General features: G+C 48.6%; 1 protein-coding gene and 1 non-coding gene across 4 annotated transcripts in view; one reads left to right on the plus strand and one right to left on the minus strand.

The window, feature by feature from the left end:
- Nucleotides 1-12,422, plus strand: part of CGN (cingulin) — a 29,732-nt gene extending 17,310 nt beyond the window's left edge. For all 3 annotated transcript variants that reach the window (XM_012462714.2, XM_012462715.2, XM_012462713.2), the window contains exons 11-21: nt 2,454-2,663; nt 3,008-3,214; nt 3,599-3,856; nt 6,190-6,360; nt 7,132-7,293; nt 8,218-8,307; nt 8,777-8,860; nt 8,957-9,075; nt 9,661-9,769; nt 10,466-10,629; nt 10,941-12,422. In XM_012462714.2, coding sequence (XP_012318137.2) covers nt 2,454-2,663; nt 3,008-3,214; nt 3,599-3,856; nt 6,190-6,360; nt 7,132-7,293; nt 8,218-8,307; nt 8,777-8,860; nt 8,957-9,075; nt 9,661-9,769; nt 10,466-10,629; nt 10,941-11,082 — 1,716 coding nt within the window. In that variant the 3' untranslated portion in view covers nt 11,083-12,422. The remainder of the gene's footprint in view (nt 1-2,453; nt 2,664-3,007; nt 3,215-3,598; nt 3,857-6,189; nt 6,361-7,131; nt 7,294-8,217; nt 8,308-8,776; nt 8,861-8,956; nt 9,076-9,660; nt 9,770-10,465; nt 10,630-10,940) is intronic.
- On the minus strand, nt 685-792 carry LOC135272372 (small nucleolar RNA SNORA44). The gene has a single exon (XR_010340528.1). It is a non-coding gene; the product is annotated as a small nucleolar RNA SNORA44 (small nucleolar RNA).
- Nucleotides 12,423-12,861: the final 439 nt, after the last annotated feature.

Raw genomic sequence — 12,861 nt, forward strand, 5'->3', positions numbered from 1 at the left:
TTAATTTACATTGAGAAATATCATGACATGAACTGGAATATGTGTGTTGGCATGGCCTAGTTACTAATGTAGCAAAACTTATTAGAAAGAAAAAGCGGCTGGGTGAGGTGGCTCATGCCGGTAATCCCAGCACTTTGGGAGGCTGAGGTGGGTGGATCACCTGAGGTTGGGAGTTGGAGACCAGCCTGGCCAACGTGGAGAAACCCCTTCTCTACTAAAAATTCAAAAAATTAGCCGGGCATGGTGGTGCGTGGCTGTAATCCTAGCTACTTGGGAGGCTGAGGCAGGAGAATCACTTGAATCCGGGAAGTAGAGGTTGTAGTGAGCTGAAATCATGCCACTGTACTCCAGCCTGGGCAGCAAGAGCAAAACTCCATCTCAAAAAAAAAAAAAAAAAAGAAAAGAAAGAAAGAAAAATAGCAGAGTATATGGTCTTACATTGCCCAGGCTGGTCTCTAACTTTCTGAGGTCAAATATATGGACCATATAAAGGTTACATATAATCCTTTAGCCTAATTATGGTACTTTCTGAATATCAGAAGTAGCTAATAGCTAATAATTAGAACCAGAACTCAAATTTTAATTTTCTTTTTAAAAGAAATCAGAGCTGTGCCGGTATTTATTGTGTCACATATTTTGGTTTTATATTATATATGTGTGTGTGTATGTGTGTTTTTCCTGAAGCATTATAGGAAAGGCAGCAGGCAGCTGCAGGCATTGATCTGACCTGTGCTGTCAATGTCTCTCCAGGTTGCTCTTGCATACAGTTGGAGATCCCACGGCCACACTCTATTTTTTTTAAACAACCAGTCTTACTAGCCATACCTTCATGTACTCTCCCTTCATGTTCTTTTTTTTTTTTTTTTTTTGAGATGGGGTCTTGCTCTTTTGCCCAGGCTGGAGTACAGTGGCACAATCTCGGTTCACTGCAACCTCTACCTCCTGAATTCAAGTGATTCTCCTGCCTTAGCCTCCCGAATATCTGGGACTACAGGCGCATGCCACCATGCCCAGGTAATTTTTTGTATTTTTAGTAGAGATGAGGTTTCACTGTATTGGTCAGGATGGTCTTGATCTCCTGACCTCGTGATCAGCCCACCTTGGCCTCCCAAAGTGCTGGGATTGGACTGGGCGCAGTGGCTCATGCCTGTAATCCCAGCACTTTGGGAGGCGGAGGCGGGTGGATCATGAGGTCAAGAGATCGAGACCGTCCTGGTCAACGTGGTGAAACCCCGTCTCTACTAAAAATACAAAAAATTAGCTGGGCACGGTGGCGCGTGCCTGTAATCCCAGCTACTCGGGAGGCTGAGGCAGGAGAATTGCCTGAACCCAGGAGGCGGAGGTTGCAGTGAGCCGAGATCGCGCCATTGCACTCCAGCCTGGGTAACGAGTGAAACTCCGTCTCAAAAAAATAAAAAATAAAAATAAAAGTGCTGGGATTACAAGTGTGAGCCACCACGCTATGTTTTGCATGGTATAAAAGTCATCTTTGTTTACAATCTAGTGGTTTTTATTGTATTAACAAAGTTGTACAACCATCACCACTATTTAATTGCAGAACATTTTTATTACCCGCAAAAGGCCCCATACCCATTAACAATAATTCCTCCTACCCAATGGCAACCACTCATCTACTCTTTGTCTCTAGATTTACCTATTCTGGATATTTCTTTTTCTTTCTTTCTTCCTTTCTTTTTTTTTTGAGATGGAGTCTCACTCTGTTGTCCAGGCTGGAGTGCAATGGTGCCATCTCAGCTCACTGCAACCTCCGCCTCCTGGGTTCAAGCAATTCTCCCGTCTCAGCTTCCCACATAGCTGAGATTATAGGCGCCCGCCACCACGCCCAACTAATTTTTTTTATTTTTACTAGAGACAGGGTTTCACCATCTTGGCCAGGCTGGTCTTGAACTCCTGACCTCGGAATCCACCTGCCTTGGCCTCCCAAAGTGCTGGGATTGCAGGCGTGAGCCACCGCACCTGGCCTATTCTGGATATTTCCTATAATGTATGGCCTTAGGGATCTGGCTTCTTTTACCTAGCCTAGCATTTTCAAGGTTTGTCCCTGTGGTAGCAAGTAGGAGTACTTCCTTACTTTTTATGGCTGAATAACATTCTACTCTGTGGTATAACATATTTAGTCCAGTCATCAATTCATTGACATCTGGGTTGTTTATACATTTGGGCTGTAATGAATAATGCTACTATGAACATTCACGTATAAGTTTTTATGTGAACACATATTTTCAATTCTCTTGGGTTACCTAAGAGTGGAATTGCTGGTGATATAAATGGTAAATCCCTGTTTAACTTTTTGAGAAACTGCCAAACTGCTTTCCAAAGTGGCCACGTCATTTCTCATTCCCCCTGGCAATGTATGAGACTTTCAGCTTCTCCACATTCAGGTATCTTAGTCTGGCTCTAGGTGAACTGTCACCATTCCCCTTTCTTTCCAGGAGCTGCGCCAGACGCAGGAGGAGCTTAAGGAACTGCAGGCAGAACGGCAGAGCCAGGAGGTGGCTGGGCGACACCGGGACCGGGAGTTGGAGAAGCAGCTGGCGGTCCTGAGGGTTGAGGCTGATCGAGGTCGGGAGCTGGAAGAACAGAACTTCCAGCTGCAAAAGACCCTCCAGCAACTGCGACAGAACTGTGAAGAGGCTTCCAAGGCAAGGGGAGTGGGCACAGGGCTTAGGAGGTGGAGGCTGAGGGTGTCTGGAGGGCTGAGGACCCAGAGGGTGTGGAAAGTTACCTGTCATGGGTATGTACTGACCCGCTCCTGGGTCCTAGGCATGTGGTTAAAAGAAGCCAGGATTTGGCAGGGGGAGGCTGCTGTACCTGGTGAAACCCGTTGCATCTCTGTAGGGGTGGGATCTCAGGGAAGCGTCTGGCTGGTGGCAGCACCTCTCTTTAAGCCTCATTCTTATGGGCTGTCTTTGGGATGGCTTTCCTGGGTGCGGTCAATGGCCCTAAGCCCTGGGGTCTGAGCCGCCACCCCCCGAACCGTCCTTAGGCTAAGATGGTGGCCGAGGCAGAGGCAGCAGTGCTGGGGCAGCGGCGGGCCGCAGTGGAGACAACGCTTCGGGAGACCCAGGAGGAAAATGACGAATTCCGCCGGCGCATCCTGGGTTTGGAGCAGCAGCTGAAGGAGACTCGAGGCCTGGTGGATGGTGGGGAAGCGGTGGAGGCGCGACTTCGGGACAAGCTGCAGCGGCTGGAGGTCAGTGCTTCTGCCCAGTGTCGGCTTCCTCCAGCCCTCTCTGCTCAGCCCTGGTGGAATACTCCTATGCTAAATACTCAACCATCAGTTTTATTTTTGCCCTAGCGGACATCTGTTTTGCCTTCCCAAACCCTCTGTTAACCTTGGGTTTATTTCCTGGAGTATACTTTGGCGCCAATGTTCCAGTCTTTGCACTGGTATTTTTGTCTCTTATCTCCCACCCTTTGCTTGCTCTCTGTGTCCTGATTTTTTTTGCTAGGAGCCTGTTTTCATTGCGCACCATTTTCATAAATACCTTATTTCTCCTGCCCAGCTACCTACCTCCAAATGATCGAACCCAAGTTTTGCCTTCTCTCAGTCCAACCCTGCTTCCCTACCTCTCAGGCAGAGAAACAGCAGCTGGAGGAGGCCCTGAATGCATCCCAGGAAGAGGAGGGGAGTCTGGCAGCAGCCAAGCGGGCACTGGAGGCACGCCTCGAGGAGGCTCAGCGGGGGCTGGCCCGCCTGGGGCAGGAGCAGCAGACATTGAACCGGGCCCTGGAGGAGGAAGGGAAGCAGAGGGAGGCGCTCAGGCGCAGCAAGGCTGAGCTGGAGGAGCAGAAGCGTTTGCTGGACAGGACTGTGGACCGACTGAACAAGGAGGTAGGGCATGGGGTATTCTGGGCCTTTAGGAAGAGGCCCAGCTCATCCAGAAGCTGGCCTGAGGGGACAGGGGTTTGTGAGAGGGGGGTTGGTCAGAATATGTGATGTTTACAGCTGGGCGAAGTGACTCACGCTTGTAATTCCAGCACTTTGGGAGGCTGAGGTGGGCAGATACCTGAGGTCAGGAGTTTGAGACCAGCCTGAACAACATAGCAAAATCCTGTTTCTACTAAAAATACAAAAAAAATTAGCTGGGCGTGGTGGCTCATGCCTGTAGTCCCAGCTACTTTGGAGGCTGAGGCAGGAGAATCACTTGAGCCTGGAAGGTGGAGGTTGCAGTGAGCCAAGATCGCACCCCTGTACTCTAGCCTGGGTGACAGAGCAAGACTCTGTGTCAAGGAAAAAAAAAATGTGCGATGTTTGCTTTCCTCAAGAACGTTTTTGGGAAGACCAAGACCAAATCTTCTGGAAGGGCCATCCTTCCTATGTTCCCTCTGTGTTTTTGCCCTTTTCCTCACATCCTATTTCTTTATGGTCTTCATTCTTGGAGAGCATCTCCCAAGATTCTCCCTTAGGAGTCTATAAAACCTAAATACAGGAATCTTCATTGGCTAGCTTGTGCAACATAATGGGACTCTGTCGCTACTTAAAAAAAAAAACAAGGGCCGGGCACAATGGATCACACTTGTAATCCCAGCACTTCGGGAGGCCTGGGTGGGTGGATCACAAGGTCAGGAGTTATAGCCAACGTAATGAAACCCCATCTCTACTAAAAATACAAAAATTAGCTGGGTGTACTGGCGCACATCTGTAGTCCCAGCTACTCAGAAGACTGAGGCAGGACAATCACTTGAACCTGGGAAGCAGAGGTTGCAGTGAGCCGAGATTGTGCCACTGCACTCCAGCCTGGGCAACAGAGCGAGACTCTGTCTCAAAAAAAAAAAAAAAAAAATTAGCCAGGTGTGGTGGCTTGTGCCTCAGTTTCTCTTTATAGGTGGGGAATTGAGACCCAGAGAAGATGAGTAATTTGCCTGTGGTTGCTAATTAGTGGTAGAGCCAGGATTTGAACGAGACATCTGTATTCCCAGCTACTCGGAAGGCTGAAGTAGAAGGACTGCTTGAGCCCAGGAGGTTGAGGCTGCAGTGAGCTGTGATTGCCCCACTGTACTACAGCAAGACCCTGTCTAAAAAAAAAACAAAAAACAAAAATAAAACTGCACTGGTAGAATTTTTTTTTTTTGAGACAGAGTTGTGCTCTTGTTGCCTAGACTGGAGTGCAATGTTGTGATCTCGGCTCACTGCAACCTCCACCTTCTAGGTTTAAGTGATTCTCCTGCCTCAGCCTCCCGAGTAGCTGCGATTACAGGCGTGCGTCACCATCCCCGGCTAATTTTGTACTTTTAGTAGAGATGGGGTTTCTCCGTGTTGGTCTGGCTGGTCTCTAACTCCCGACCTCAGGTTCCCTAAGTGCTGCCTTGGCCTCCCTAAGTGCTGGGATTATAGGCATGAGCCATTGTGCCTGGTGAATTTTAAATTTGGGTGAGGGGAAGGAGAGAAGAAAGAAAAAAGAAAAGGAAATAAATTGTTTTTGCTGCGAAGATTCTCCTCCTAATCTTTTTGTAAAACAAGAGCAAACACATTGTATATCGATTCTAAAGTGCACATTTTATCATCTGTCAATGAAAATGCACATCTTACATTTCCGAAATTGAGTTGTGTCTTATAACTTACAGTATGTTATAGTTCAATTGGCGTGCACCACCATGCCTGGCTAATTTTTGTATTTTTGGTAGAGACGGGGTTTCACCATGTTGACCAGGATGGTCTTGATCTCGCGACCTCATGATCCACCCACCTCCACCTTCCAAAGTGCTGGGATTACAGGCGTGAGCCACTGCGCCCAGCCGCAGATTTTTCTTAGTGGTACATGTTATAATCATTGGTACCTTGAGTTGTGCTGAAATTGTCATTTAAGGCTTATTTTGTATCGGGCACTGTTGTAAATACAGAACTTCACATAATTAACTAACGTAATTCTCACAACACCTTGTGATATAGTTACTATTCTTATCCCATTTCACAGATGGGGAACTGAGACCCAGAGAAGATAAGTAACTTGTGTATGATCACTAGTAAGTGGTAGAGCCAGGAATTGAACCCAGATATCTGTATATAACTATTAGCCATACTGGGAACCTAGGACCAGGAAAGAGCAAGAGAGGGCTGCCTTGTCAGGAAGGAGATTCTTGGGGAAGAGTCTTGGGAGTCTGGGCCTGCAGAGGGACATTTATTAAAGAGGTACAGTGCTGAAGACCCTTTTTTCTTTGTTTTAGTTGGAGCAGATCGGGGAGGCCTCCAAGCAAGCCCTGCAGCAGCTCCAGGCCCAGCTGGAGGATTATAAGGAAAAGGCCCGGCGGGAGGTGGCAGATGCCCAGCGCCAAGCCAAGGATTGGGCCAGTGAGGCTGAGAAGACCTCTGGGGGACTGAACCGGCTTCAGGATGAGGTAGAAACCTAATATCCTTAGTTTGAAGGTCCTTGCCTTTTAACTGAACCTGTGGCCAAGGGTCCCTGAGGCCCAGGTTTAGGTCTAATGACTTGCAGGGTGAAGGAATATATTGTCTGTAGAGCAGTGATTTTCAAATTTTGCTGTACTTTAGAGCCAACTGGGGGGATTAAAAAAAATCCCAAAACCCAAGCTGTATCCCGTACCATTTAAATCGTCATCTGTGGGGTTGGGATCTAGGATCAGTATTTTTAAAACTCCGCAGGTGATTCTAAGTTGTATAGACTTTAAAAACAATAGGCCGAGTGCGGTGGCTCATGCCTGTGATCTCAGCATTTTGGGAGGCTGAGTCAGGTGGATCACCTGAGGTTAAGAGTTCAAGACCAGCCTGACCAACATGGTGAAACCCCATCTTTAAAGAAAAAAAAAAATACAAAAATTAACTGGGTGTGCTGGCACACACCTGTAGTCCCAGCTACTTGGGGGGCTAAGGCAGGAGAATCACTTGAACCCAGAAGATGGAGGTTGCAGTGAGCTGAGATCACGCCAGTGCACTCCAGCCTGGGCAACAGAGCAAGACTCTGTCTCAAAAATAAATAAACAAAGAAAATGCATGAAAAGTCTGTCTGCTTTTTATTGTCACCATGCTACTGGTAATTCTAAAGAGTGACAGTGATGACATGTTGCTCCCCACTGGGCTGGACTGTTCCTGCCCCTCAACCCTCACCTTCTTACTACACTGAGCTGTGGCATTTTTACCCCCGTGGCCAGATCCAGAGGCTGCGGCAGGCCCTGCAAGCGTGCCAGGCTGAGCGAGACACAGCCCGGCTAGACAAAGAGCTTCTGGCCCAGCGACTGCAGGGGCTGGAGCAAGAGGCAGAGAACAAGAAGCGCTCCCAGGACGACAGGGCCCGACAGCTGAAGGGCCTCGAGGTGAGGGCACTGGGGGGTGACCTGTGGAAAAGGATTTCGAAATCCTGGCATAGGTGGGACTTCCAAGCCTCTTTCTGTAGTAGCAGCCAAAACCAGCAGCCCACAGCTGATGGGTTTTGATTGACTGCCGTATTTTAAACAACTTTGAATCAATCGCTGTTGTTTGAAATTTATAGATGTCACCTAAAAATTTGGATTTCTAGCTTCTTTTGTATTTGGCAGATATGGTCATACTGAGTGTCTTGTCCTGAATCTTCATGGCAACAGTTGGCTGGGGCTGAGCGGTGGCTTTCCCCTTTAGAGTGAATAGTGTTCTTCAGTTTGCTATAGTTGATAATAACAGCAGCAGCAAACATATATGGTGCTATGTGATAGGTACTTAAGACTTATTTAATCCTCAGAATAACCTTGTGGGGTAGGTAGTCTTGTTTTCTCCATTTTAAAGATAAGGGAAACTGAGGCACGGAGAGATGAACCTGTCTATGGTCTGCTGCTGGGAAGTGGTAGATCTGATTTTCAGACTGGGCAGTCTGGTCCCAAGTTCATACTCGGCCTTTACAGTTACTGCCTCCGGTGCCTCAGTTTCTTGAGTCTCCTCATCTCAGTCTTGGCCCAGGTACTTGGGTTTCTCTCTGATTTCCCATTAGAGAAATAGAGTTTTCCAATGAAGAGTGGATTCTGGGGTTCGCCTTTCTGTCATGGGGCTGTGACCAGAGTATGGTCCCGACCTGCCCGTGACGCCACACCTGGTCAGCAGAGGGCGCTGGCTCCATGGTGGCTCTGGGCCCAGGCAAGTAACCTAAAGTTTCCTGGGATGTGCAAGAGAGAAGTCTGTGAAGGCTGGCGTTGGAGAGGCTCCTGGTCTGAGTTTGGCATTCTGGTGTCCAGCATTTGGGACAGAATTAACCTGTTCTTCTGTTACAGGAAAAAGTCTCACGGCTGGAAGCAGAGTTAGATGAGGAGAAGAACACTGTGGAGCTGCTAACAGACCGGGTGAATCGTGGCCGGGACCAGGTAACCCCCCTCACGCCCCATCTCTGTACTATATCACCTCTCCGTTCCCTCAAAAACAACTCTACCCTCCCATCTTTCACCATCTGGAGAGTTCTGCCTGCCGAATCTGCGCATGGCTGGGTTTACTTCAGGGTCTTGCCTGCTTCGGGAAAGGCTGGCCAGTTTCCTTGGGTGGAAAGAAGCCAACAATTTGCATGGAGGAAGGGATCCTCGTGGCCTGGGCTGCTCTCTGACCTGAATTGGGGCTTCTTTAGTTCACAAGGGATACTAGTTCCTGGTGGGATGAAGGAGGTCCTGTTTACATTCTCTGGCTCCTCCCATTTGAAGAGGGTGTGATTTTTTAGTTGCCTGGGAATTTCTGGGTTCAGGGTTCAGAGACCATCTTCCCGTGACTCAGCCTCACTTGGTTCAGCTTGCTAGTGCATCCTTAGCCCTCTCCAAGTCTGGTCCTCTCACCCCTCCCCACTAGGTGGATCAGCTGAGGACAGAGCTCATGCAGGAGAGGTCTGCTCGGCAGGACCTGGAGTGTGACAAAATCTCCTTGGAGAGACAGGTGAGGGAGGAAGGGAGGAGTCTCAGGGATGGACCCCAGGAGGTGGGTAAAACGGCCAGTGGAGTACTGACTGTGGACGCTTCCTGTCCCTCTCAGAACAAGGACCTGAAGACCCGGTTGGCCAGCTCAGAAGGCTTCCAGAAACCCAGTGCCAGCCTCTCTCAGCTTGAGTCTCAGAATCAGTTGTTGCAGGAGCGGCTGCAGGCTGAAGAGAGGTGACATAAGTCTGTCCTCCCTCCCTCCCTCCCTCTTGGCTTTTCTCCTCTGCAGCTCCTTCCATCTTCCACCTCAGATATGGCCAAGCTGGCCTGATGTTTAGGGAACCTTTTCTCCTGATAGAGAGCAAAGAGAGTTGTAGGAATTCTGAAATGTGAATGACCTCACTCTCCTTTGTTCTTTGAATCTGCCCTAGATCCTGCCCAGTCTAATGGTGGGCTCATGACTAAGAGAAGTCCTTGGGGGCAGTACAGGGCCAAGTTAGGATTCCCTTAGAAATGGGGACTCTTGGCCGGGCGTGGTGGCTTAAGCTTGTAATCCCAGCACTTTGGGATGTGGAGGTGGGTGGATCTTGAGGTCAGGAGTTTAAGACCAGCCTGGCCAATACAGCGAAACCCCATCTCTACTGAAAATACAAAAATCAGCTGGGTGCGGTGGTGGGCACCTATCATCCCAGCTACTCGGGAGGCTGAGGCAGGAGAATTGCTTGGACCCAGGAGGTGGAGGTTGCAGACAGAGCTAGACTCTGTAAAAAACAAAAAATAAATAGGAGCACTCATAGGCATTGTTCTACCTCGTCTTAGGGAGAAGACAGTTCTGCAGTCTACCAACAGAAAACTGGAGCGGAAAGTTAAAGAGCTATCCATCCAGATTGAAGACGAGCGGCAGCATGTCAATGACCAGAAAGACCAGGTAAGGACATGGCAGGCACCCTGGGGCCAAGCAACTATGGGGCAAGTATATATTGTATGTTTTCCTGAAAGCCAAGGGAGGCCCTTGTCTCCCATAGGTCTTCCAAACTTAGACTTTCCTTGTATAAGGACAGAGATTAGATGGAAAGGACTAGACTAGAGCAGTCATTGTGAGCATATCTTTTTTTTTTTTTTTTTGAGACGGAGTTTCGCTCGTTACCCAGGCTGGAGTGCAATGGCGCGATCTCAGCTCACCGCAACCTCCGCCTCCTGGGTTCAGGCAATTCTCCTGCCTCAGCCTCCCGAGTAGCTGGGACTACAGGCGTGCGCCACCATGCCCAGCTAATTTTTGTATTTTTATTAGAGACGGGGTTTCACCATGTTGACCAGGATGGTCTCGATCTCTTGACCTCGTGATCCACTCGTCTCAGCCTCCCAAAGTGCTGGGATTATAGGCGTGAGCCACTGCGCGCGCGGCTGAGCATATCTATTGATTGCTTATCATGTGCTGGGTTCTGTAAGTATGACACATGTGTTAATACATTTAATCCCTAAGATAACCCTGTGAGGCTAAGGAACTTGCCCGTGACCACATTTTTCCAGGGGCAATTATCTCTAGTCAAGATAGTTACAGGGGAGGGTCCCAGGCCATAGTAGTAGATGCTGTTCCAATGTGGGGACTTGGTATCCTGCCCAGCTAAGCCTGAGGGTGAAGGCTTTGAAGCGTCAGGTGGATGAAGCAGAAGAGGAAATTGAGCGACTGGACGGCCTGAGGAAGAAGGCCCAGCGTGAGCTGGAGGAGCAGCATGAGGCCAATGAACAGCTCCAGGCCCGGATCAAGTCTCTGGAGAAGGACTCCTGGTATGGGCTGCCCTTTTGCCCCTTGCTCCATAGGGACAGTAGAGCAGAGAGGGAACGGTCTCTCCTGAGCTGGATAAGGAGGAGAATGTCTAAGATAGGACTGTGCAGACACTTGTTTCTGGTTGGAAGCCAGTATATTTATTTCTTAGTATCTCAGCCATCATCCTATACCTCATCTCCCTAAATCTGATTAGTTGGGGATCTTGTAACTTTAGGCCTTAGAAGAATTGGGGTTTCTTTAACACAAAAAGGGTGGCTGTCTCAATATTTCTACTTCCCCTCCCTAACCAGTATTATTCTCTCTGAGTCAGGCGCAAAGCTTCCCGCTCAGCTGCTGAGTCAACTCTCAAACACGAAGGGCTGAGCTCAGATGAGGAATTTGATGGTGTCTACGATCCCTCATCCATTGCATCACTGCTTACGGAGAGCAACCTACAGACCAGCTCTTGTTAGCTCGTGGTCCTCAAGGGCCCAGAAACCAGGCTCAAGGCCTATCCCAGCCAGTGCTGCTCTGCTCTGCTCGCCCTGGATTCTGCATTCCTGTGCGTGACCCAGTTATTCAGACCTAAGACCAGGGAGGGGTCTGAGTGATGGTGATAAAAGACATCAGCAATAAGGTGATGGATGGACTTTCCACTGGAGGAGTGGATATTTCAAGCCAACTGAGCCCTTTCCTCAAGTGCCGACATCTCCCTCATCTCTCATAACTGGAAGGATGGTTAGCATTAGGCCGATGGGGACTGAGCATGATAGGAAGGGATAGAAATTGCCATGTGTATAAAGCTTTATTCTTCAGCCCTTAACCCTAAGGCTCAGGGAAATATCCTATGCTATTGTGCTCCCTAGATTCCTGCAACTCGTTTTCCTTGCACTCTGGAGCAGGGTGAGGGGAATGTTATGGGTAATGGACACGCAGGCGTGGCTCTACCCACTTCTTTGCACAAGTATGGGGCTCATGTGGTAGTAGTCCCCATATCCCTCCAGTTCCTATATTTTTGTCGTCTTCCCTTCCCCTCTTCACCATTCTTCCTTGCATTTTTCCTCTCAGTGCCTTAGCCAGGGTAAGGAGATAAGGATGCTCTTCTTGCCTTTTATATCTGCACATTCATACCTCTCCAAAGACCAGCTTTTCCCCAGCCAGGGTCCTCAGCCTTCCCCGCTGCCCCAGTGATTGATTGAGAGAGCTGTTGGTTTTTCTGCCGATGAGCCCCTGGGAGAGGGTCTTTGGTAGGGCCATGATAAAGTGGCGGGGGTCTGGTGCTGCTCAGGGTTTCCGTCCTTCCTCCTCTCTCTCCTCTGTGACTGTGGATATGGTTATAAGGTTATAAGGTGGTTGCACCTGGGAGCCCTGACAACTGTCTGTACAAGTTCCAAAAGTAAAGGTCTCAGTCCCTGTGACTTGGGGCTTCTCTGACCAGATGTGCCCAACTTAGAGAACCAAGGGACCCTCATTTTCTGAGGTGCTTGGTCTTGATTCAGGGCTTTGCAAGGGGTTAGAAGCTGACTGTAAAAATGGGAAGAGGCAACAGAAGACATTTATTTCTCCTTTGGATTTTAGGGAGAGCCATGTCCTCGTAGGGAAGAGGTAAGGGGAATGATTCACCTCTCATATTTCCTAAGCAGGTTCTATAGGGAGCCGGTGGGAGGAGGAAGGCTCTTTTCACGAATGACTTGTAATGTCGCGATTAAAAAAATTTCCTATGTTCTTCTGCAAATCAGACATTCTTTCCCAATCCGATTCAGCCTTGGTTTTATTTTAAATTAAATATTAAAATCATACATTTATATTGAAATCCTTGGTTTGTCTTCTCATTCTTTTTCCTGGCTTATTTGGAGGTCCAGGTTTTATGAAGTCATATTAACCGTATAGCTTAGCGGCCGAAGCTAGAGTTTTCTTCACCTTACATTTCAGAGGTCCTTTACAACAGAGCAGATGGGACCTAGGACACCTGGAGATGTTTATAGCAGTCCCATTCTCTCCTGAACAACCTTCTTGGAAGAGCAAGGCCAGTAAATACCTTTTTCAGAATTAGAGTAGAACAGACCAGAACTAGGTTTTATTCCCTTGGGTCGTAGGGATAACCCCAGCATTCACTTCCCAGATACAAAAATTCATTCCTAACTGGCATAGGACCCAGTCCCTACCTGGGAGGTAGGGACATTTCTGCTGTTCCTGCCCTAGTGTTGCCTTGAAGAGGGGGCTGGCCCTTCACTAGAGCCTATTGCCAAGTA

The sequence above is a fragment of the Aotus nancymaae genome, unplaced genomic scaffold (genome assembly GCF_030222135.1).
Source record: "Aotus nancymaae isolate 86718 unplaced genomic scaffold, 86718_ANA_hifiasm-v0.15.2.pri h1tg000108l, whole genome shotgun sequence".
Classification (NCBI taxonomy): domain Eukaryota; kingdom Metazoa; phylum Chordata; class Mammalia; order Primates; family Aotidae; genus Aotus; species Aotus nancymaae.